This window comes from Oncorhynchus keta, chromosome 15 (assembly GCF_023373465.1).
Source record: "Oncorhynchus keta strain PuntledgeMale-10-30-2019 chromosome 15, Oket_V2, whole genome shotgun sequence".
Lineage (NCBI taxonomy): Eukaryota > Metazoa > Chordata > Actinopteri > Salmoniformes > Salmonidae > Oncorhynchus > Oncorhynchus keta.
The window spans coordinates 11,668,760-11,695,289 of NC_068435.1; the positions used below are offsets into that span (position 1 = coordinate 11,668,760).

At 43.5% G+C, this 26,530-nt stretch overlaps 1 protein-coding gene and 2 long non-coding RNA genes across 10 annotated transcripts in view; 2 read left to right on the forward strand and 1 right to left on the reverse strand.

The window, feature by feature from the left end:
- Positions 1-1,293: 1,293 nt before the first annotated feature.
- Positions 1,294-8,441, forward strand: LOC127907701 (uncharacterized). Its single transcript, XR_008065454.1, has 3 exons — positions 1,294-1,410; positions 3,003-3,163; positions 8,343-8,441. It is a non-coding gene; the product is annotated as an uncharacterized LOC127907701 (long non-coding RNA).
- Positions 8,442-15,059: 6,618 nt separating this feature from the next.
- LOC118376837 (cilia- and flagella-associated protein 57-like) overlaps positions 15,060-26,530 on the reverse strand; it is a 49,194-nt gene continuing 37,723 nt past the window's right edge. For 3 of the 8 annotated variants that reach the window (XM_052463384.1, XM_052463383.1, XM_052463387.1), the window contains 5 exons: positions 22,796-22,912; positions 17,551-17,685; positions 16,410-16,553; positions 15,887-16,016; positions 15,410-15,455 (listed from right to left, as the gene is read on the reverse strand). In XM_052463384.1, the coding sequence (XP_052319344.1) occupies positions 15,421-15,455; positions 15,887-16,016; positions 16,410-16,553; positions 17,551-17,685; positions 22,796-22,912 (561 nt within the window). In that variant the 3' untranslated portion in view covers positions 15,410-15,420. The other 5 variants (XM_052463389.1, XM_052463386.1, XM_052463385.1 and 2 more) reach the window with 5 other exon arrangements.
- On the forward strand, positions 15,270-15,715 carry LOC127907577 (uncharacterized). The gene is made up of 3 exons (XR_008064979.1): positions 15,270-15,322; positions 15,368-15,419; positions 15,479-15,715. It is a non-coding gene; the product is annotated as an uncharacterized LOC127907577 (long non-coding RNA).

The following is a 26,530-nucleotide window of genomic DNA, read 5'->3' on the forward strand; positions in this document are numbered from 1 at the left end:
TTGGATGCATGATGCAGTAAGCACACCCATCTCCCCACATTAAAGGACTGTATGTTATGGTGAGTTGGGACGACTGTCACGCCCTGATCTGTTTCACCTGTCCTTGTGCTTGTCTCCACCCCCCTCCAGGTGTCATCCATCTTCCCCACTTATCCCCTGGGTATTTATACCTGTGTTTCCTGTCTGTCTGTGCTAGTTCGTCTTGTTTGTTCAAGTCAACCAGTGGTTTGTCTCAGCTCCTACTTTTCTGCAGTCTCTTTTTTTTTTGGCCTCCTGGTTTTGACCCTTGCCTGTCCTGGGCCTGCCTGCCATCCTGTACCTTGGCCCCACTACTCTGGATTACCGACCTCTGCCTGACCTGACCTTGCCTGCCATCCTGTACCTTGGCCCCACTACTCTGGATTACCGACCTCTGCCTGACCTGACCCTGCCTGCCATCCTGTACCTTGGCCCCTACTCTGGAGTACCGACCTCTGGCTGACCTGACCCTGGGCCTGCCTGCCATCCTGTACTTTGGCCCCACTACTCTGGATTACCGACCTCTGCCTGACCTGAGCCTGCCTGCCATCCTGTACCTTGGCCCCTACTCTGGAGTACCGACCTCTGCCTGACCCTGGGCCTGCCTGCCATCCTGTACCTTGTCCTCACTACTCTAGATTATCGGCCCCTGCCTGTCTTGACCTGTCTTTTGCCTGCCCCTGTTGTTGCAATAAACATTGTTACTTGACACAGTCTGCACTTGGGTCTTACCTGGTAAAGACAATCAGAAATACTGTTAATGTTTTTCAATTGATTGCAGAAAATAAAAAGGTCAACATTGGATGTTAATTACAAGAATTTTCAGATATCAAAATGCGGTCGTGGGCCAAAAGAGTTTGTGAAGCACGGGTGTAGGTCTACTTGGACACCGGCAATGCACATGTAAGTGTACTGCCACCTTCTGGTGATAACACTGAACTGCTGTTGAATTTGTGAAGTAAACAAATGGAATGTTCATTATTTTCAGATGACCAACAACGGGCAAAGTAAGCACACTGAAAATAAACTCAATAATTCATTGTGTGCTGATTCAAGCCTTGAATTGAAGGTTTAACAGAGGGCTTCAACCTGAAAGTAATTTCCAAGGAAAATACTACTCTTCCCACCGAATATATTTCATCCATTGCTTACCTAATTACAAACTTGAGTCTTACACAGCTGACTAAATTGACAGCGATAGGAAGAAATGAATGACAAACCAAACCCAGTTATAAAGTCACTTATTAACTGTCTCTTTAAGGCTACGAGTGGGGCAGACAATGACATTTCCTTCAACCTTTAGCACAAGTCTCCTTGCAGTCGGCTAAACAAAAACACCTGCCGAGAAAACATCTCAAAGATATTAAGTCTATCAACGTCATTGTCTGTCAGGTATGTACAAGTCATTTGCCAAAATCAATATGAAGACGGACTACAGTATGTTGTTGAGTAATGTCAGTTATAGGCATGTGGTGGTCATGTGACAACAGGGTGTTTTTGACATAGAAAAGTGCACATTATGGGGGAATCACGAGAGGTGGTCGAAGTGGCACCACCCTAGTGGTTGTGTCAACTGTGTTGAATAAACTTTACATTTGTTTTATCAAGAGGTACAGTTTATCTTTTTTTAAATTATTTTTTATTTTATATATATATTTATTTATTTTTTATATGTTCAGAACTTTTGTGAAATATTACATTAACAAATATATGGCAAATAGAAGTAAAACAAGTCCTATATCGACATAACCTGAAAGGCCGCTCAGCAAGGAAGAAGCCACTGCTTTTACTGCTCTGCCATAAAAAAGCCAGACTACGGTTTACAACTGCACATGGGGACAAAGATCGTACTTTTTGGAGAAATGTCCTCTGGTCTGATGAAACAAAAAATAGAACTGTTTGGCCATAATGACCATCATTATGTTTGGAGGAAAAGGGGGCTTGCAAGCCGAAGAACACCATCCCAACCGTGAAGAATAGGGGTGGCAGCATCATGTTGTGGGAGTGGTTTGCTTCAGGAGGGACTGGTGCACTTCACAAAATAGATGGCTTCATGAGGGAGGACACTTAAGTGGATATATTGAAGCAACATCTCAAGACATCAGTCAGGAAGTTAAAGCTTGCTCGCAAATGGGTTTTCAAAATGGACAATGACCCCAAGCATACTTCCAAAGTTGTGGGAAAATGGCTTAAGGACAACAAAGTCAAGGTATTGGAGTGGCCATCACAAAGCCCTGACCTCAAACCTATGGAAAATTTGTGAGCAGAACTGAAAAAGCGTGTGCGAGCAAGGAGGCCTACAAACCTGACTCAGTTACACCAGCTCTGTCAGGAGGAATGGGCCAAAATTCACCCAACTTATTGTGGGAAGCTTGTGGAAGGCTTCCCAAAATGTTTGAGCCAAGTGAAACCATTTAAAGGCAATGCTACCAAATACTAACTGAGTGTATGTAAACTTCTGACCCACTGGGAATGTGATGAAAGAAATAAAAGCTGAAATAAATTATTCTCTCTACTATTATATTATTCTGACATTTCACATTCTTAAAATAAAGTTGGGATCCTAACTGACATAAGACAGGGATTATTTACTCTGATTAAATGGCAGGAATTGTTAAAACTGAGTTGAAATGCATTTGGCTAAGGTGAATGTAAACTTCCGACTTAAACTGTATGTTTGTGTATTTGTATCTGTGTATGTGTATATGTAGGCATGTTCATATATATATATATATATATATATATATATATATATATATATATATATATATATTCACCCCAAAAATTAATGGGGTATTGGAAATGATGCAGATAATTACATTGATGGAAGTGACAATCTATTTGCAATATTAAAGCTGACCCCCCCCCCCCAAAAAAAAAAAGATGGACCCTTTTCAGTTGTATTCCAGGAAGGATTAGGAACAGGTAGAGTGATTGGATTCTTTCATGTTCATCATATCACCCAAATCTTCCTGTTTCTGCAGGACAGTCATGGAACATCTGGGCTGCAGGGCCATCGTGGCCTTTTGTTTTGTGGGGGCAGTTATTGCAGGTGCACATCCTCCTGGATCAGTCCTGGGGGAGACTCAAGCATTTCAAAGAAAACTCCTGATGGAATATGATAATAACCCTGCCTCAACAACCAGTACGTTTTTTTTTTATTATATTTTTTGTCATTCACTGTCAACAGAAAAATGCAAACATTTAATTTGTGTCATCATTAAAGCACATTCACTAGTGTACCTAAATTACATTTAAATGTAACACCTTCACAGAGTGCAGTGCCTTCGGAAAAGTGTTCAGACCCATTGACTATTTCCACATTTAGTTACGTTACAGCCTTATTCTAAAATGGTTTAAATAAAACAATTTCCTCATCTATCTACACACAATACCCCATTATGACTGGCCAAATAGGCTGGCCACTCTAACATAAAGGCTTGATTGGTGGAGTGCTGCAGAGATGGTTGTCCTTCTGGAAGGTTCTCCCATCTCTGGAGCTCTGTCAGAGTGACAATCGGGTTCTTGGTCACCTCCCCTGACCAAGGCCCTTCTCCCCCGATTGTTCGGTTTGGCCAAGGGCCAGCTCTAGGAAGAGTCTTGGTGGTTCCAAACTACTTCCATTTAAGAATGATGGAGGCCACTGTATTCTTGGGGACCTTCGATGCTGCAGAAATGTTTTGGTACCCTCCCCCAGATCTGTGCCTAGACCCAATCCCCTGTCTCGGAGCTCTACGAACAATTCCTTTGACTTCATTGCTTGGTTTTTGCTCTGACATGCACTGTCAACTGTGGACCTTATATAGACAAGTGTGTGCCTTTCCTAATCATGTCCAATCATTTGAATTTACCACAGGTGGACTCCAATCAAGTTGTAGAAACATCTCAAGGTTGATCAATGTAAACAGAATCCACCATTTCTGCAGCTTCGATGAATTTAATTTCGAGTCTCATAACAAAGGACCACTCCTTAGTAAAAGGCATATGACTGCCCGCTGGGAGTTTGCCAAAAACACCTAAAGACTCAGACCATGAGAAACAAGATTCTCTGGTCTGATGAAACCAAGAATGAACTCTTTGGCCTAAATGCCAAGCGTCTCATCTGGAGGAAACCTGGCACCATCCCTACAGTGAATCATGGTGGTGGCAACATCATGGTGTGGGGATGTTTTTCAGCAGCAGTGACTGGGAGACTAGTCAGGATTGAGGAAAGATGAATGGAGCAAATTACAGAGAGATCCTTGATGAAAACCTGCTCCAGAGCGCTCAGGACCGCAGATGGTGGTTCACCGTTCCACATGACAACAACCCTCACCACACAGGCTTCGGGACAAGTCTCTGAATGTCCTTGAGTGGCCCAGCCAGAGCCCATACTTGAACCCAATCGAACATCTCTGGAGAGACCTAAAAATAGCTGTGCATTGACGTTCCCCATCCAACCTGACAGTGCTTGAGTGAATCTGCAGAGAAGAATGGGAGAAACGCCTCAAATATAGTTGCGCCAAGCTCGTAAAGTCATACCCAAGAAGACTCGTGGCTGTAATCGCTGACAAAGGTGCTTCAACAAAGTACAGAGTAAAAGGTCTGACTACTTTATGTAAATGTGATATTTACATTTTCTTTAAAAAAACACAAAAACATTAAAAAAAACCCGTTGTTCCTTTGTCATTATGGGGTAGTGTGTAGATTGATGAGGGGAATCAAAAAAATGTGGAAAAGTCAAGGGGTCTGAATACTTTCTGAATACACTGTACATATGAGTCCCACCAATCCAGTGTCAAATTACATTTTTGGGTGTTGAAAAAATAACACTGTTTCAGTTTATACCTTGACACACCTTGACACAATACACCGAAAGTGATGTGGTATTTTCCAGGAAGTATCCTTCCAAGAATTCGCCTTTTGAACTTTCGTAGGCTTTTGAGGGGTCTTTAATGGACCAAAACTTTATAAAAGGCCTCTGGTAGAAATAAATTAATCCACAAACACAAATGTAATTTTATGCATATCTTAAGTGATGTCATTTCACCGAGGAGGGATCAATAATATAATAATAATAATAATATATGCCATTTAGCAGACGCTTTTATCCAAAGCGACTTACAGTCATGTGTGCATACATTCTACGTATGGGTGGTCCCGGGAATCGAACCCACTACCCTGGCGTTACAAGCGCCATGCTCTACCAACTGAGCTACAGAAGGACCACCATCAACAACAACATTGTAGTTACTACACAATTCTAACCTAATTGACAGAATGAAAAGAAGGAAGCCTGTACAGAATAAAATATTCTAAAACATGCATCCTGTTTGTAATAAGGCACGAAAGAAATGCCAAAAATGTGGCAAAGCATGGTGGTGGCTGAATCATATTATGGGTATGCTTGTCATAGGCAAGGACTAGGATGTTTTTTAGGATAAAAATTAATTAAATAGATCTAAGCACAGACACAATCCTAGACGAGAACGTGGTTCAGTCTGCTTTCCTACAGACACTGGGAGACAAATTCACCTTTCATCAGGACAATAACTTAAATCACAAGGCCAAATATGCACTGGAGTTGCTTACCAAGACGACATTGAATGTTCCTGAGTGACCTAAGTTACAGTAATGACTTAAATCGGCTTGAAAATCTATAGCAAGACTTGAAAATGACTGTCTCAACAACCAACTTGACAGAGCTTGAACAATTATTTAAAGAATAATGGGCAAATATTGCACAATGAGCAATCCAAGTGAGCAAAAACCTTACCCAGAAACACTCACCGCTGTAATCCCTGACAAAGATGATTCTAACATGTATTGACTCAGGGTTCAATACTTATCTAATCAAGATATATTAGTGTTTTATTTTTCATTCATATATAGTACCAGTCAGTACCAGTCAAAAGTTTGGACACACCTACTCATTCCAGGGGTTTTCTTTTCAGTATTGACTGACCTTCATGTCTTAATGTAATGATGGACTGTCGTTTCCCTTTGCTTATTTGAGCTGTTTGAACATAGCCCTTTTACCAAACAGGGCTATGTTCTGTATACCTCCCCTACCTAGTCACAACACAACTGATTGGCTCAAACGCATTAAAAAGGAAATTACTTTGAACACGGCACACCAGTTTGCGGACGACACGACAGTGGTAGGCTTGATTACCAACAACGACGAGACGGCCTACAGGGAGGAGGTGAGGGCCCTCGGAGTGTGGTGTCAGGAAAATAACCTCACACTCAACGTCAACAAAACTAAGGAGATGATTGTGGACTTCAGGAAACAGCAGAGGGAACACCCCCCTATCCACATCGATGGAACAGTAGTGGAGAGGGTAGCAAGTTTTAAGTTCCTCGGCAGACACATCACAGACAAAACTGAATTGGTCCACTCACACAGACAGCGTCGTGAAGAAGGCGCAGCAGCGCCTCTTCAACCTCAGGCTTGTCACCAAAAGCACTCACAAACTTCTACAGATGCACAATCGAGAGCATCCTGGCGGGCTGTATCACCACCTGGTACGGCAACTGCTCCGCCCTCAACCGTAAGGCTCTCCAGAGGGTAGTGAGGTCTGCACAACGCATCACCGGGGCAAACTACCTGCCCTCCAGGACACCTACACCACCCGATGTTACAGGAAGGCCATAAAGATCATCAAGGACATCAACCACCCGAGCCACTGCTTGTTCACCCCCGCTATCATCCAGAAGGCGAGGTCAGTACAGGTGCATCAAAGCTGGGACCGAGAGACTGAAAAAGAGCTTCTATCCCAAGGCCATCAGACTGTTAAACAGCCACCACTAACATTGAGTGGCTGCTGCCAACACACTGACATTGACACTGACCCAACTCCAGCCACTTTAATAATGGGAATTGATGGGAAATGATGTAAATATATCACTAGCCACTTTAAACAATGCTACCTTATATAATGTTACTTACCCTACATTATTCATCTCATATGCATACGTATATACTGTACTCTATATCATTGACTGCATCCTTATGTAATACATGTATCACTAGCCACTTTAACTATGCCACTTTGTTTATTTTGTCTACATACTCATCTCATATGTATATACTGTACTCGATACCATCTACTGTATGCTGCCCTGTACTATCACTCATTCATATATCCTTATGTACATATTCTTTATCCCCTTACACTGTGTATAAGACAGTAGTTTTGGAATTGTTAGTTAGATTACTTGTTGATTATTACTGCATTGTCGGAACTAGAAGCACAAGCATTTCGCTACACTCGCATTAACATCTGCTAACCATGTGTATGTGACAAATAAAATTTGATTTGATTTGAATTGAAATGCATTCCAGGTGACTACCTCATGAAGCTGGTTGAGAGAATGTCAATATTGTGCAAAGCTGTCATCAAGGAAAAAGGTGGCTATTTATTTTATTATTATTTTTTTATTTTACCCAGTTTTCTCCCCAATTTCGTGGTATCCAATTGTTTTTAGTAGCTACTATCTTGTCTCATCGCTACAACTCCCGGGCTCGGGAGAGACGAAGGTTGAAAGTCATGCGTCCTCCGATACACAACCCAACCAAGCCGCACTGCTTCTTAACACAGCGCGCATCCAACCCGGAAGCCAGCTGCACCAATGTGTCGTGGAAACACCGTGCACCTGGCAACCTTGGCTAGCGCGCACTGCGCACGGCCTGCCACAGGAGTCGCTGGTGCGCGCGATGAGGCAAGGATATCCCTACCGGCCAACCCCTCCCTAACCCGGAGAACGCTAGGCCAATTGTGCGTCACCCCGCACCCTCTCGGTCACGGCCGGTTACGACAGAGCCTGAGCGGGAACCCAGAGTCTCTGGTTGCACAGCTGGCACTGCAGTACAGCGCCCTTAACCACTGCACCACCGGGGAGGCCAAAAGGTGGCTATTTTGAAATATACTTTTGATTTGTTTAACACTTTTTGGTTACTACATGATTCCGTATGTGTTATTTCAGAGTTTTGATGTCTTCACTATTATTATACAATGTAGAAAATAGTAAAAAAATAAAAAATGAGTAGGTTTGTCCAAACTTTTGACTGGTACTGTATATATATATATATATATATATATATTTAATTTTTATTCTTCCACATTGACATTACAGCGTATTTTGTATAGATCGTTGACAAAAAAATATACAATTAAATCCATTTTAGTCCCACTTTGTAACACAACAAAATGTGGAATAAGTCAAAGGGGTGTGATTACTTCCTGAAGGCTCTGTATGTAGTAGCTTGTGTGGTGGATAATGGAACATTCTCTGGTTGTTCTCTGAATTTACCCCAGTCTCCTGTCCCCTGCACCCCACAGCTGCCCACCCCACCGTGGCTGGTTCCTCCACAGGCTCTACCTACCTGGTTGCAGCACTGGCCTCCGCCTTCACTGTCTCCCTGTTCCTCGTGGTGGCCTTCAGTGCCGCCTATTCCACCGCTACCTGGCCAGCAACCGCCACGCCCTGCTCCCCCGAGGGGACACAGCCAGCCAGTACAGCCCAGACGAGGCGACCTTCCCTGGGCACGGCATGGTAGGCCGAGGGGTGAAGGCAATAGGACCCATCGAGGGTTGGATACAGATGACGACGATGGCTTCATAGAGGATAATTACATCCAGGCCAGTGAGAGGGCGGAGCGGAGATTCACGTGGATTGCTGGGATGGAAGGAGAGGATAGTGATGATGATGATCTCCTGATTTGAGGTGATTTAAGACTGGTTGAAAGGAATAGTTAACAGTTGACTTGATGACAGTTGTGGGGTCACTTCATAGAGTCCAATGCTGTCCAGACCAGGCCTGGGTTCAAATAATATTGGATATCTTTCAAATATTTCAGATGTGCTTAATTGAGCTTGTGTGACACAGCTGAACCGAATGAATCGTCTCAAAAGTGAAAACCCCACCCAACAGGCACTCCAGGCAGGCTCAATAAAACACTCAAAGTATTTTAAAGAAAACAATTACTATTTGAACCCAGGTCAGGTGAGACTATGTCGAAAGATGGCAGAGATACTGAGAAAAGATCATGGTCCCACTTAACAACTTACTGTATAATTACTGTATACTTTAAAGACTTTATATAAAAAATATAACATTCATCATAAATACTTAATTAGGCTGTTTGAGAAGGTTTGAATCTTAAGCAACCTGCACACACATGATTTGAAGTACAATAGACCAACATAGCTACTGTAGTAGGTCAAAGCTGTGCGTTGTAAAACCTTGGTATGACATGGGTGAAATACGCATCGTGGCGCTCGTGAATTTCCTTTCCTTTTCGGCTGCATACCAATGCCTACTTCTCACTTAAAACAGTTTTCATTTTTAATACTACATATAGTGATTTACAATTCATTTGTAAGCAAATACTGTAAAACCATGATGATATAATTGGTCATACAATCTGATTCTTTGCCAAATGTGGCATAGTAACCCCTTTAAAACGAGTTTATGAAGGCTTCGTTAACAGTTCAAATTGTTTCCTTTAAAGTGGGACATTTTTCAAGCGGGGGACTAAATGAGCCTGAGCCACATTGAAGATGAGTTGTTACTGTTTGGTATGCAATGATTTTTATTTTTCTGAAGGGCGCAATGCAAAATAAATATCCTTGATTCTTTTTGTATATACAGTACCAGTCAAAAGTTTGGACACACCTACTCATTCAAGGGTTTATCGTTATAAAAAAAAAAACTATTTTCTACATTGAAAAGCATTCCTCATGAAGCTGGTTGAGAGAATGCCAAGAGTATGCAAAGCTGTCATCAAGGCAAAGGGTGGCTACTTTGAAGAATCTCAAATGTAAAATGTATTTTGATTTATTTAATCGTTTTTTGGTTACTACATGATCTCCATATATGTGTTATTTCATAGTTTTGATGCCTGCACTATTGTTCTTCAATGTAGAAAATAGTCCAAATAAAGAAAAACCCTGGAATGAGTCGGTGTGTCTGACTGGTACTGTAAAAGCCTTATCATGTAAAATGTTAATAATGTTGAAGATGCAAGATCCATTCAACACTATGCTCAACAAGTGATGTTGTTTTGATAGTCCTTAAAAATGATGTATGTTACCATCGATATTGATTTGATAACTTTATGATAATGCACTGTGTAAATCAATTATTGAAATGTTGCTGTTGTAGTTTTTTTTTTTTTAAATCTTCAGTAATATCCCACTGATGAAGAATTAAGACCCTCTTTACACCTGGCGCTAATATGGTTCCTTTGCCCTGATCTGTCCAAATCATGATTTTCACTATCTGTTCTTGTGAATTGTGACCATAATCGTAAATGTTCTTTGATAATTAAATATTTTACTAAGTCATATTGATGCCATTAGTCAATGGTGGCACAACGGTACCAACTCTTAATGACTTTAGAAAGCGGATAATTATGATTCGCTGAAGTGTTACAGATCGCACACAATGTTTACCGTGAACGAGGTCTCTGCTAACGCGGGAACATTGCCTTTAAATGTTAATCACGCTGTAATGCTGAATTTCCACGATACGGATTGAATAGAGCCCTAAATGGTTTCAACTGTCCAGATCCGTCTACACTTGTAAGATTTCCAGGCACTAAGCGTGCCTGACTACCTTCCGAGTTGGTCAGGAAGATCCTATCACTATCAGATCACAATGTGTCTACAACTGACTGAATATATAGGCAGAATCAGAATGTGGACCAAGGACGCATTCTAGAACCAGGTACAAACAGGGCTAAAGTCTCATGGAGAAAATATTAACCTTCTTGTTTACAGTTCTCAGGTTTGTGCACAGAGTGTCACTTTTTCCCCCTGCATTTAATAAAAAATATAAAAAATTGTGATATTAATCCGACACATACAAAATAACAAATCCTGTTTTACGGTGTCCATATTAGGACAGCTCAGAACGAGCACTGCTGAGACTGAGGATGGGGGTCCGCCCGCCCACCACTCATCATTAACTCTATCCGTCTCCGGCTGCGAACGCAACTCATGAGGACAGCCGGCACTAGGAGGCAGAGCATGTTGCCGGGATCGGGCACCACCAGTACAGAGCTGCTCAGGAAAGGCAGCAGGCAGGTGTGAGTGCATCTGAACGCACAGTTAGGCAAAGACTTTGGAGGATGGCCTGGTGTCAAGAAGGACAGCAAAGAAGCCACTTCTCTCCAGGAAAAACATCAGGGACAGACTGATATTCTGCAAAAGGTACAGGGATTGGACTGCTGAGGACTGAGGTAAAGTCATTTTCTCTGATGAATCCCCTTTCAGATTGTTTGGGGCATCCAGAAAAAGAATGTCCAGAGAAGACAAGGTGAGCGCTACCATCAGTCTGTGTCATGCCAACAGTAAAGCATCTTGAGACCATTCATGTGTGGGGTTGCTTCTCAGTCAAGGCAGTGGGCTCACTCACAATTTTGCCTAAGAACACAGCCATGAATAAAGAATGGTACCAACACATCCTCCAAGAGCAACTTCTCCCAACCATCCAGGAACAGTTTGGTGACGAACAATGCCTTTTCCTGCATGATGGAGAAATTTAAAATAAGGAAAAAGTGATAACTAAGTGGCTCGGGGAACAAAACATCAATATTTTGGGTCCATGGCCAGGAAACTCCCAGACCTTAATCCCATTGAAATGTTGTGGTCAATCCTCAAGAAACGGGCGGACAAACAAAACCCCACAAATTCTGACAAACTCCAAGAATTGATTATGCAAGAATGGGCTGCCATCAGTCAGGATGTGGCCCAGAAGTTAATTGCCAGCATGCCAGGGCGGATTGCAGAGGTCTTGAAAAAGAAGGGTCAACACTGCAAATATTGACTCTTTTGCATCAACTTCATGTAATTTTCAATAAAAGCCTTTGACACTTATGAAATGCTTGTAATTATACTTCAGTATTCCATAGTAACATCTGACAAAAATATCTAAAGACACTGAAGCAGCAAACTCTGTGGAAATTCATATTTGTGTCATTCTCAACACTTTTGACCACGACTGTGGAGTCAAATTGCAGGTTAGTCAAGGTAATGTGTACATGTAGGTAGAGTTAAAGTGACAATGAATAGATAATAACTAGAGAGTAGCAGCAGCGTAAAAATAGGGGTGGGGAGTCTTATGGCTTGGGTGTAGAAGCTGTTAAGACTGTGGACCTAGACTTGGCGCTCCGGTACCGCTTTCTGTGCGGTAGCAGAAAGAACAGTCTATGACTAGGGTGGCTGGAGTCTTTGACAATTTTTAGGGCTTTCCTCTGACACCGCCTGGTATAGAGGTCCTGGATGGCCCCAGTGATGTACTGGGCCGTATGCACTACACTCTGTAGTGTCTTGCAGTCGGAGGCTGAGCAGTTGCCATACCAGGCAGTGATGCAACCAGCTTAAATGGTGCAGCTGTTTAACCTTCTGAGGATGCTACATTTGTTCAGTCTCCTGAGGGGGAATAGGCTTTGTTGTGCCCTCTTTACGACTGTCTTGGTGTGTTTTGACCATGATAGTTTATTGATGTGGACATAAAGGAACTTGAAGCTCTCAATCTGCTCCACTACAGCCCCATCGATGAAGCATTGTGGAGGAGGTGCGATGGTGCTTTGTTGGTGACACTGCCTGTGATTTATGTGGAATTCAAGGCACACTTAACCAGCAGGGCTATCGTCATTTTGCAGTGATACTCCATCCCATCTGGTTTACGCTTAGTGGGATTATCATTTGTTTTTTAACAGGACAGTGACCCAACACACCTCCAGGCTGTGTAAGGGTTATTTGACCAAGAAGGAGAGTGATGGAGTGCTGCATCAGATGACCTGGCCTCCACAATCACCCGACCTCAACCCAATTGAGATGGTTTGGACCACAGAGTGAAGGAAAAGCAGCCAAGAAGTGCTCAGCATACTTTTTTGGTTACTACATAATTCCATATGTGTTATTTCATATTATTCTACAATGTAGAAAATAGTCAAAATAAAGAAAACCCTTGAATGAGTAGGTGTGTCCAAACTTTTGACTGGTACTATATATATATATTACATTTATGGCCTTTTTATATATAGAGGCTATTTATATAGAACATTTGAATAAAACCCATCTAAACTCTATTATATTTATAAATATGATAATATTTTAGGTTGATTATAATTCCATTACACACTTTCTGACATGCCATACTTTTATTTTCCTGCATCAGTAAAAGCAGGAAATTCATCACCTCGGCCTACTGCCATTCATTCCAATTAGACCTGGTTGGATTTCTCCCACTAGGCTACCAAGATGGCTGCCATTTTCAACTCATTCCTCTCTATCCACTAAGAAACTTTGCCCTACCTCTCTAACCACTAGGCTACCCAACCACTCTCTAAACCACTAGGCTACCTAACCACTAGGCTACCCACCTCTCTAACCACTAGGCTACCTACTTCTCTAACCACTAGGCTACCTACTTCTCTAACCACTAGGCTACCCACCTCTCTAACCACTAGGCTACCCACCTCTCTAACCACTAGGCTACCTACTTCTCTAACCACTAGGCTACCCACCTCTCTAACCACGAGGCTACCTACCTCTCCACTAGGCTACCACTCTAACCACTAGGCTACCTACCTCTCTAACCACTAGGCTACCTACCTCTCTAACCACTAGGCTACCTACTAACCACTAGGGCTACCTACTAACCACTAGGCTACCTACCTCTCTAACCACGAGGCTACCTAACCACTCTACCTACCTCTCTAACCACTAGGCTACCTACCTCTAACCACTAGGCTACCTACCTCTCTAACCACTAGGCTACCTACCTCTCTAACCACTAGGCTAGGCTACTACCTACCTCTCCACTAGGCTACCACTAACCACTAGGCTACCTACCTCTCTAACCACTAGGCTACCTACCTCTCCACTAGGCTACCACCTCTAACCACTAGGCTACCTACCTCTCTAACCACTAGGCTACCTACCTCTCTAACCACTAGGCTACCTACCTCTCCACAGGCTGGGGCGGCAGGCTACCCACCTCTCTCTAACCACGTAGCCTAGTGGCTACCTACCTCTCTAACCACTAGGCTAGCGGCTACCTGGCTACCTACCTCCTCTAACCACTAGGCTACCCACCTACCTCTACCTACTTCTCTAACCACTAGGCTACCTAACCTCTCTAACCACTAGGCTACCTACCTAACCACTAGGAAGGCTACCTACCTCTCTAACCACTAGCTACCTACCTCTCTAACCACTAGGCTACCTACCTCTCTCTCTAACCACTAGTTCAAACCCCGAGCTGACAAGGTACAAAACCTGACAAGGTTCAAACCTGAACAGGCAGTTAACCCACTGTTCCCAGGCCGTCATTGAAAATAAGAATATGTTCTTAACTGACTTGCCTGGTTAAATAAAGGTTAAAAAAAAAAAAAAATTCAAATGTGTAACACATCCGCACACATATTTCAGGAACATTTTAAAATCTTTATTTACATCACACATAACACAAATAGCTTCTTATTGCCCGACTATATAATATAAATACACTGCTCGTATTTGACTGTTGAAATGGTGTTTTCAATGCTTCACTCAGTGTGACTATGTGATAGATATTGTGGGCAGACACCTGATCAATCCCTGGCCCTGTGTTTCTGCAGGTTGCTTCTAGCTTGGTCCCAGATCAGTTTGTGCTGCATAGCCAACTCCTATGATCGTTGTCATGCAAATCAGCACAAACAGATCTGGGACCAGGCTAGATGCCCTCAGCTCGACTACCTCCATGTATAATCAGTACATGTATCTCTACAGTTTATTGGGTATATACCAAATCTACTGCTCATGTCCACCAATGTCAGGTTCATTCCATTAAAACTGAGTTCCTAATCAGACCTGGGTTCAAACAGTATTTATTTTCGCTCAGCGTTTGATTGAGCCAACCAGGAATGCTGGATTTGCACATTTATGGTCTGTTCTACTTACTCCATTGTGCCAGGCAAGCTCAATCAAACTCTGCTAAATGATTTTAAAGAAAAACAATAACTTTTAACCAATAACTCTTAACTCGTGTAACCATCACAACCCCTCCTCCTCCTCTCCTCCCCCAGGATCAAGTGGTGAGTACAGGCAGCTTGGTGCTGCTAGAGGGGGTATTAGAGTGGCTCTGGCCCTGCATCTGCATCTTCAGCCTCTGGATCTCCATGCGCTGCAGCTGGATGATACGCTCCGCTTCCTCCTCGAAATTCAGCCTCGCCACTAAACCCTCCCCTCCACAGAGGTCAGCGCTATGGGGATAGAGGTCAGAGGTCAGTGCTATGGGATACAGAGGTCAGCGCTATAGGGATACAGAGGTCAGTGCTATGGGATACAGATGTCAGCGCTATGGGGACACAAAGGTCAGAGGTCAGTGCTATGGGATACAGAGGTCAGCGCTATAGGGATACAGAGGTCAGAGGTCAGTGCTATGGGATACAGAGGTCAGCGCTATGGGGATACAGAGGTCAGAGGTCAGCGCTATGGGGACACAGAGGTCAGAGGTTTACACTACGGTGAGTGGTCAAGAGGGTCATATCATGCTTTTTCTTGCATTAATGTTCATTTATTATTATTATTTTTTCAATTTTAGAATGCATGGGAAGTTGTTCCATCACTACATAGAAACAAGAACGAGTTCAAAACTATTGAAGATGAACAGGGGACTAATTTACTAGCTAGGCGTTTGCACCAAAGTTTGCAGAATGTTTTTTCAAAAAGGATTCCATTATTGAAGACAGAACAAAAGGTCAAATAAAGGTCAGAAGTGTGAACGCAGGATGAACCGATAAAACAAGTAGAAACAGATCAACTCTCAGGTCAAACTGTTATCTGGGTTATAGTGAATATCAGATATTGTTAGTGTGTGAGGGTCCAGTCACCAGTGAGGTCTGAGGAGCTCAGTTTCTTTTTGCTGATGCTTGATTGGCTCTTATTGTCGTGGACCTGAGTCCTCACCAGACGCAGCTCCCGCCTCAGATCATTGATCTCCTTTATCAGAGACACGTTCTCCTGGAAAAGAGACATGAAACTGAACATCAGTGCTAAACTGAAATTAGGATTTTGAAATATCATTTAATTCGTGGAATATGGAATGTGAATAAACCACACTATATATCATGGAAGGTAAATTCCCAGCTCTCAAAATTGGGTTGTAGACATCATCTTTTTCTGGTTGAAAAGTCATGTTCAGCAGGGGGGAAACGTTTTTAACTGGGTAGGTACAACCTGAATTTATCCAATAAGAACAGATTTTCATTTTCGGTTAACAAATGTTTTGCTTCAGTGTGCTCTACTGAACACAACCTTGGTTTTTCACGTTGAAGCATTGTCTTCACAGGCTTTTCTCAACCCATTTTGCCCACGGGGCTTCGGTTGGTGTTAGCGAGCGTCTCTCCCTCCCACCTTCATGATCTTGACGTTTTCTGTCCGGTGGACCTCTGTGTCTTTGGCCAGCTTCCTCTTCAGAGACGCCACATTCCTCTCCAGGTGTTCCCTCTGACGACTGTACTCCCTCTGGATGTCTGCGTCCACACCCACTATGTCCACCTCAACACACACATTACACACACATTACACACATTACACACACACACACACACACATTACACACACATTACACACATATTACACACACACACATTACACACACACACACATTACACCCACTATGTCCACCTCAACACACACATTACACACACACATTACACACACATTACACACATGTCACATTACACACACACATTACACACACACACACACATGACACACACATTACACCCACATAACACACATTACACACACATTACACCCACATACACACACATTACACACACATTACACACATTACACCCACATTACACACACACACATTACACACACACACACATTACAGACACACAATTACACACACACATTACACACACAACACACACATTACACACACACATTACACACATTACACACACAACACACACATTACACACACACACACACATTACAGACACACACACATTACAGACATTACACACACACATTACACACACACACACACACACATTACACACACATTATTACAGACACACACACATTACAGACACACACACATTACAGACACACACACATTACACACACACACATTACAGACACACACACACACATTACACACACACATTACACACACACATATTCATTTTACTAGCATGTGTGTATTTGTGTTTCCTGAATATTTATTCTGGATGCTAACTGGTAATTCATTCCCTTAAAGTGGTAATTTATCAAAAACATTTTAGAAATGCATCCAACTAATCTGTGTTAAGTGTGTGTCTGTGAGCCAGCATGCAGAGCAGCACTTGAGTGTGTGTATGTGTGTGTGTGTGTGTGTGTGTGTGTGTGTGTGTGCACGCATCATTGTCTCGTCCTGCCATAACATTCCACACATAATACTTTTTAGTGTGTGTGTGTGTGTGTGTGTGTGTGTGTGTGTGTGTGTGTGTGTGTGTGTGTGTGTGTGTGTGTGTGTGTGTGTGTGTGTGTGTAATCTCACCACATCACTCTGCTGGACGTAGTGGTCATAGAGCTCTCTGATACTATCCTTTAACCTCTTAGGCTCCTGGATGAAGCCTACACAGTTATGGAGGTCTGTCTTGAACCTGCGTACCAGGGCCTCCACGTCCCTCACCTGGGTGAAGAGAGCAAGAATACATCATGACAGTTTCTGGAATTACCAGACAGATATATTCATATACTTTGTTTATGTACAGCATCAAATCAAAATCAAAAGTGAATTGTCACATACACGTGTTTAACAGATGTTACTGCGGGGGTGTAGCGAAATGCTTGTGTTTCTAGCTCCAACAGTGCAAGTTCATTTTATCTTTATTTAACTAGGCAAGTCAGTTAAGAACAAATTCTTATTTTCAATGACGGCCTAGGAACAGTGGGTTAACTGCCTGCTCAGGGGCAGAACGACAGATTTGTACCTTGTCAGCTCGGGGATATGAACTTGCAACCTTTCGGTTAATAGTCCAACGCTCTAACCAATATATCCACTGCCGCCCCGTAATAAGTAATATCTAACAAATAATATCTAACAATTTCACAACAACACATAAATCTAAAATAAAGGAAGGAATTAAGAATATATATATATATATATATATATATATATATATACGAGGGAAACGTGGACGAGCAATGCCAGAGGCGGCATAGACTAAGATACAGTAGAATAGAATACAGTACATACATATGAGATGAGTATTGCAAAATATGTAAACATTGGGCTATGTCTTTGAACTAGGCCTATATACTCGAACTCAGCAGTCTCCAAACTTTTCCAGCATGAGAACTACTTTTTTTATTTTTTATGAAACTTTGCGAGCTACTATTTTTTTTAATGCTTTCAAATAGGCACATAATTTCCTTACCTACCCTGCAAATCTTCCCCGGTACCTTGGTGTACAATATACAGTTGAAGTCGGAAGTTTACATACACCTCAGCCAAATACATCTAAACTGAGTTTTTCACAATTCTTGACACTTAATCCTAGTAAAAATTCCCTGTGTTAGGTCAGTTAGGATCACCACTTTATTTTAAGAATGTGAAATGTCAGAATAGTAGTAGAGATAATTATTTATTTCAGCTTTCATCATATTCCCAGTGATGGGGCCTGTCATGGAATGGGGCCTGTCATGCCAAACGTTTTGGGTAGCCTTCCACAAGCTTCCCACAATAAGTTGGGTACATTTTGGCCCATTCCTCCTGACAGAGCTGGTGTAACTGAGTCAGGTTTTGTAGGCCTCCTTGCTCGCACACACTTTTTCAGTTCTGCCCACACATTTTCAATAGGATTGAGGTCAGGGCTTTGTGATGGCCACTCCAATACCTTGATTTTGTACTTAAGCCATTTTGCCACAACTTTGGACGTATGCTTGGGGTCATTGTCCATTTGGATGACCCATTTGCGAGCAAACTTTAACTTCCTGACTGATGTCTTGAGATGTTGCTTCAATATATCCACTTAATTGTCCACCCTCATGATGCCATCTATTTTGTGAAGTGCACCAGTCCCTCCTGCTGCAAAGCACCCCCAGAACATGATGCTGCCACCCCCGTGCTTCACGGTTGGGATGGTGTTCTTCAGCTTGCAAGTCTCCCCCTGTCCTCCAAACAAAATGATGGTCATTATGGCCAAACAGTTCTATTTTTGTTTCATCAGACCAGAGGACATTCCTCCAAAAAGTATGATCTTTGTGTCCATGTGCAGTTGCAAACCGTAGTCTGGCTTTTTTATGGCAGTTTTAGAGCAGTGGCTTCTTCCTTGCTGAGCGGCCTTTTAGGTTATGCAGATATAGGACTAATTTGACTGTGGATAAACATACTTTTGTACCTGTTTCCTCCAGCATCTTCACATGCTGTTCACATCCCAGATTCTGTTGTTCTGGGATTGATTTGCACTTTTCGCACCAAAGTACGTTCAAAGTACGTCATACCGCTCATACCTAAGCGGTATGACGGCTGCGTGGTCCCATGGTGTTTGAATACTATTGTTTGTACAGATGAACGTTGTACCTTCAGGCATTTGGAAATTGCTCCCAAGGATGAACCAGACTTGTGGAGGTCCACAATTTTCTTCTGAAGTCTTGGTTAATTTCTTTTGATTTTCCCCATGATGTCAAGCAAAGAGGAACTGAGTTTGAAGGTAGGCCTTGAAATACATCAACAGGTATACCTCTAATTGACTCAAATGGTGTCAATTAGCCTATCAGAAGCTTCTAAAGCCATGACATAATTTTCTAGAAGGCACAGTCAACGTAGTGCATGTAAACTTCTGACCAACTGGAATTGTGTTACAGTGAATTATAAGTGAAATAATCTGTCTGTAAACAATTGTTGGAAAAATGACTTAGTAGATGTCCTAACAGACTTGCCAAAACTATAGTTTGTTAACAAGAAATTTGTGGAGTGGTTGAAAAACTAGTTTTAATAACTCCAACATAAGTGTATGTAAACTAGTTTTTATGACTCCAACATAAGTGTATGTAAACTAGTTTTAATGACTCCAACATAAGTGTATGTAAACTCATTTTAATGACTCCAACCTAAGTGTATGTAAACTAGTTTTAATGACTCCAACATAAGTGTATGTAAACTAGTTTTAATGACTCCAACATAAGTGGATGTAAACTAGTTTTAATGACTCCAACATAAGTGTATGTAAACTAGTTTTAATGACTCCAACCTAAGTGGATGTAAACTAGTTTTAATGACTCCAACATAAGTGGATGTAAACTAGTTTTAATGACTCCAACATAAGTGGATGTAAACTAGTTTTAATGACTCCAACCTAAGTGTATGTAAACTAGTTTTAATGACTCCAACATAAGTGGATGTAAACTAGTTTTAATGACTCCAACCTAAGTGGATGTAAACTAGTTTCAATGACTCCAACCTAAGTGGATGTAAACTAGTTTTAATGACTCCAACATAAGTGGATATAAACTAGTTTTAATGACTCCAACATAAGTGTATGTAAACTAGTTTTAATGACTCCAACATAAGTGTATGTAAACTAGTTTTAATGACTCCAACCTAAGTGGATGTAAACTAGTTTTAATGACTCCAACATAAGTGTGTATGTAAACTAGTTTTAATGACTCCAACCTAAGTGGATGTAAACTAGTTTTAATGACTCCAACCTAAGTGTATGTAAACTAGTTTTAATGACTCCAACCTAAGTGGATGTAAACTAGTTTTAATGACTCCAACCTAAGTGGATGTAAACTAGTTTTAATGACTCCAACCTAAGTGGATGTAAACTAGTTTTAATGACTCCAACCTAAGTGGATGTAAACTAGTTTTAATGACTCCAACCTAAGTGGATATAAACTAGTTTTAATGACTCCAACATAAGTGTATGTAAACTCATTTTAATGACTCCAACCTAAGTGTATGTAAACTAGTTTTAATGACTCCAACATAAGTGTATGTAAACTAGTTTTAATGACTCCAACCTAAGTGGATGTAAACTAGTTTTAATGACTCCAACATAAGTGGATGTAAACTAGTTTTAATGACTCCAACCTAAGTGGATGTAAACTAGTTTTAATGACTCCAACATAAGTGTATGTAAACTAGTTTTAATGACTCCAACATAAGTGGATATAAACTAGTTTTAATGACTCCAACCTAAGTGGATGTAAACTAGTTTTAATGACTCCAACCTAAGTGGATGTAAACTAGTTTTAATGACTCCAACATAAGTGTATGTAAACTAGTTTTAATGACTCCAACCTAAGTGGATGTAAACTAGTTTTAATGACTCCAACCTAAGTGGATGTAAACTAGTTTTAATGACTCCAACCTAAGTGTATGTAAACTAGTTTTAATGACTCCAACATAAGTGTTTGTAAACTTACGACTTCAACTGTATGCATTGTCTGTCAATATACCTGGTAATATAATGGTTAATAAACAGTATCTGGCATGACAGTCCCCATAAAACTATCTTTTCTATTTTTCTGAATATCTGTTTTATTTGTCCTGGTTTGGGATGTTTTTACTCTCAATATTAAAAATGTTAATTGAAGAAATAATTTCAAAAACGAAAATGGATGTTCTGAGTCCATGTCGACGCTTAAATCACATCAGAAGACAATTTGTTGGGTCTAAAAAAATATAGAATTTAGGTTTTTGAGTGTAATTCCCCTTTAATTGCGCATCTAGCGAGAGAGGACCGTGTCGGTCTAGCGATGTTTCTGCTGTTAGGCCTGCTGCTGCAGCACATGTCATGGCACAGTTAGCAAATCAATTGCCATCCAAATTATACAAATAATGAGGATTTATTTCTGTCAGGTAAGTCTACTTTGCAGTGCACATTTAGCTGAGTAGGATTTTGTAGCTTTTCTATCGACAAACAAGACACTGGTTATCATTAGCATCACTAACTAACACAGACAGGCAGTTAACCCACTGTTCCCAGGCCGTCATTGAAAATAAGAATATGTTCTTAACTGACTTGCCTGGTTAAATAAAGGTAAAATAAAAAAATAATAAAAAAATATTGCTGTAAATTAATAGGCAGATATTGTGTTACATGTCTAACCAAGGGTGGGATAATGTCAACGTGGCTTCGATTGGATAGTAGTAGTAGTGGGAGTTTTGTGTTTATGACAGTTTGTAATTGTTCCCGAGTGACGCAGAGGTCTAAGGTACTGCATCTCAGTGCTAGACGTGTCACTACAGACCCTGGTTCGATCCCAGGCTGTATCACAACCGGCTGTGATTGGGAGTCACATTGGGCGGTGCACAATTGTCCCAACGCCGTCCGGGTTAGGGTTTGCCGGGGGTAGGCTGTCATTGTAAACAAGAATGTGTTCTTTAACTGACTTGCCTGGTTAAAGAAAATGTTAAATAATTACAGAACACATGAAAAAACGGATGTACTTTGACATTGGCGAGCTGCTCGTCGGTGGGCTGGTAGCTGGCGACCTGTCGGAGACGCCCTGCTCTAACTATATCTTCCATTAAACCTCATGATAGTATACAGTACATAGTAGTTAAAGACATGCATTGTGTATTAGTGCATATGACCATAGGGGTCCCTTTCAGAATAGGTATTCCCTTTCCATGTCTTTAAGATTCTCTACTATGTACAGTGTTTTCATGAGTTGAAGTGAAATATTTAGTATGAGCCTTCTCTCGCTCTGCCCATAGTCCCCCCCCAAAACCTCTCTGATTCTCATCCATTCTCATGCAAAGCAGACAGGCGTCCTCCAGCCTCTCTCACCCTCTGCGTCTCCTTGTGCATCTCCTTATCGGTGGCTTTCAGTTTGAGTTTCAGCTCAGTGATGTTCAGCTCCAGCTGAGTGTTTCTCTTGTGCACCTGGTCCAGCTCGCCCTCCATCTAACAAAGAGAGCATCCATTGGCCAGTCAGTCAATCTCAATGAGAGCTACAATACACACACTGAGTATACAAAACATGATTTAGGAACACGTCTTTCCATGAGACAGACTGACCAGGTGAATCCAGGTGAAAACTAGGATCCCTTATTGACGTCACTTGTTAAATCCACTTCCAATCAGTGTAGATGAAGGGGAGGAGACAGGTTAAATAATATATTTTTAGACTTGAGACAGTCTTAGGGTAGTGGGTTTTTAATGAGTGTAGGGTTAGTTCAACAGTTTCCTGTGTGTATTAAGATGGTCCAACACCCAAAGGACATCCAGCCAACTTGACACAACTGTAGGAAGCATTGGAGTCAACATGAGCCAGCATCCCTGTGGAACACTTTCGACGCCTTGTAGAGTCCATGCCCGGCGAATTGAGACTTTTCTGAGGACAAAAGGGGAGGGCAACTCCGTATTAGGAAAGTGTTCCTAATGTTTTATGTGTGACAATGAGTGAAGAATTGAAGTGGTCAATGCTCTGGCTCTCCCTCCATCTTCTCTGGCTCTCCCTCCATCCATCTGCTCTGGCTCTCCCTCCATCTACTCTGGCTCTCCCTCCATCTACTCTGGCTCTCCCTCCATCTACTCTGGCTCTCCCTCCCTCCATCTACTCTGGCTCTCCCTCCATCTGCTCTGGCTCTCCCTCCCTCCATCTACTCTGGCTCTCCCTCCATCTACTCTGGCTCTCCATCCATCTACTCTGGCTCTCCCTCCATCTACTCTGGCTCTCCCTCCATCTACTCTGGCTCTCCCTCCATCTTCTCTGGCTCTCCCCTCCATCTGCTCTGGCTCTCCATCTACTCCTCTCCCTCCATCTTCTCTGGCTCTCCCTCCATCTACTCTGGCTCTCCCTCCCTCCATCTACTCTGGCTCTCCCTCCATCTTCTCTGGCTCTCCCTCCATCTACTCTGGCTCCCTCCCTCCTGGCTCTCCCTCCCTCCATCTACTCTGGCTCTCCCTCCATCTTCTCTGGCTCTCCCTCCCTCCATCTACATCTACTCTGGCTCTCCCTCCCTCCATCTACTCTGGCTCTCCCTCCATCTTCTCTGGCTCTCCCTCCATCTACTCTGGCTCTCCCTCCATCCATCTACTCTGGCTCTCCCTCCATCCATCTACTCTGGCTCTCCCTCCCTCCATCTACTCTGGCTCTCCCCATCCATCTACTCTGGCTCTCCCTCCCTCCATCTACTCTGGCTCTCCCTCCCTCCATCTACTCTGGCTCTCCCTCCCTCCATCTGCTCTCCCTCCATCTCTCTGGCTCTCCCTCCATCTACTCTGGCTCTCCCTCCATCTCCATCTACTCTGGCTCTCCCTCCATCCATCTACTCTGGCTCTCCATCCATCTACTCTGGCTCTCCCTCCATCCATCTACTCTGGCTCTCCATCCATCTACTCTGGCTCTCCCTCCATCCATCCATCTGCTCTGGCTCTCCCTCCATCTGCTCTGGCTCTCCCTCCATCCATCTACTCTGGCTCTCCCATCCATCTCTCTGGCTCTCCATCCATCTACTCTGGCTCTCCCTCCATCTGCTCTGGCTCTCCTCCATCTTCTCTGGCTCTCCCTCCATCTTCTCTGGCTCTCCCCTCCATCTACTCTGGCTCTCCATCCATCTACTCTGGCTCTCCATCCATCTACTCTGGCTCTCCATCCATCTACTCTGGCTCTCCATCCATCTACTCTGGCTCTCCCTCCATCTACTCTGGCTCTCCATCCATCTACTCTGGCTCTCCCTCCCTCCATCTACTCTGGCTCTCCCTCCATCTACTCTGGCTCTCCCTCCCTCCATCTACTCTGGCTCTCCCTCCATCTTCTCTGGCTCTCCCTCCATCCATCTACTCTGGCTCTCCCTCCCTCCATCTACTCTGGCTCTCCCTCCCTCCATCTCCTCTGGCTCTCCCTCCATCTACTCTGGCTCTCCCTCCATCTACTCTGGCTCTCCATCCATCTACTCTGGCTCTCCCTCCATCTACTCTGGCTCTCCATCCATCTGCTCTGGCTCTCCCTCCATCTGCTCTGGCTCTCCCTCCCTCCATCTACTCTGGCTCTCCCTCCATCTTCTCTGGCTCTCCCTCCATCCATCTACTCTGGCTCTCCCTCCCTCCATCTACTCTGGCTCTCCCTCCCTCCATCTCCTCTGGCTCTCCCTCCATCTACTCTGGCTCTCCCTCCATCTGCTCTGGCTCTCCCTCCCTCCATCTGCTCTGGCTCTCCCTCCATCTTCTCTGGCTCTCCCTCCATCCATCTACTCTGGCTCTCCCTCCATCCATCTACTCTGGCTCTCCCTCCCTCCATCTACTCTGGCTCTCCCTCCCTCCATCTACTCTGGCTCTCCCTCCCTCCATCTGCTCTGGCTCTCCCTCCCTCCATCTCCTCTGGCTCTCCCTCCATCTACTCTGGCTCTCCATCCATCTACTCTGGCTCTCCCTCCATCCATCTACTCTGGCTCTCCCTCCATCCATCTACTCTGGCTCTCCCTCCATCCATCTACTCTGGCTCTCCATCCATCTACTCTGGCTCTCCCTCCATCCATCTACTCTGGCTCTCCCTCCATCTACTCTGGCTCTCCATCCATCTGCTCTGGCTCTCCCTCCATCTGCTCTGGCTCTCCCTCCATCCATCTACTCTGGCTCTCCCTCCATCTACTCTGGCTCTCCCTCCATCTGCTCTGGCTCTCCCTCCATCTTCTCTGGCTCTCCCTCCATCCATCTGCTCTGGCTCTCCCTCCATCTGCTCTGGCTCTCCCTCCATCTTCTCTGGCTCTCCCTCCATCCATCTGCTCTGGCTCTCCCTCCATCTTCTCTGGCTCTCCCTCCATCCATCTGCTCTGGCTCTCCCTCCATCTTCTCTGGCTCTCCCTCCCTCCATCTGCTCTGGCTCTCCCTCCATCTACTCTGGCTCTCCATCCATCTACTCTGGCTCTCCCTCCATCCATCTACTCTGGCTCTCCCTCCATCTACTCTGGCTCTCCATCCATCTACTCTGGCTCTCCATCCATCTACTCTGGCTCTCCCTCCCTCCATCTACTCTGGCTCTCCCTCCATCTACTCTGGCTCTCCATCCATCTTCTCTGGCTCTCCATCCATCTACTCTGGCTCTCCCTCCATCTTCTCTGGCTCTCCCTCCATCCATCTACTCTGGCTCTCCCTCCCTCCATCTCCTCTGGCTCTCCCTCCATCTACTCTGGCTCTCCCTCCATCTACTCTGGCTCTCCATCCATCTACTCTGGCTCTCCCTCCATCCATCTACTCTGGCTCTCCCTCCATCCATCTACTCTGGCTCTCCATCCATCTACTCTGGCTCTCCCTCCATCCATCTACTCTGGCTCTCCCTCCATCTACTCTGGCTCTCCATCCATCTGCTCTGGCTCTCCCTCCATCTGCTCTGGCTCTCCCTCCATCCATCTACTCTGGCTCTCCCTCCATCTACTCTGGCTCTCCATCCATCTGCTCTGGCTCTCCCTCCATCTGCTCTGGCTCTCCCTCCATCTTCTCTGGCTCTCCCTCCCTCCATCTGCTCTGGCTCTCCCTCCATCTACTCTGGCTCTCCATCCATCTACTCTGGCTCTCCCTCCA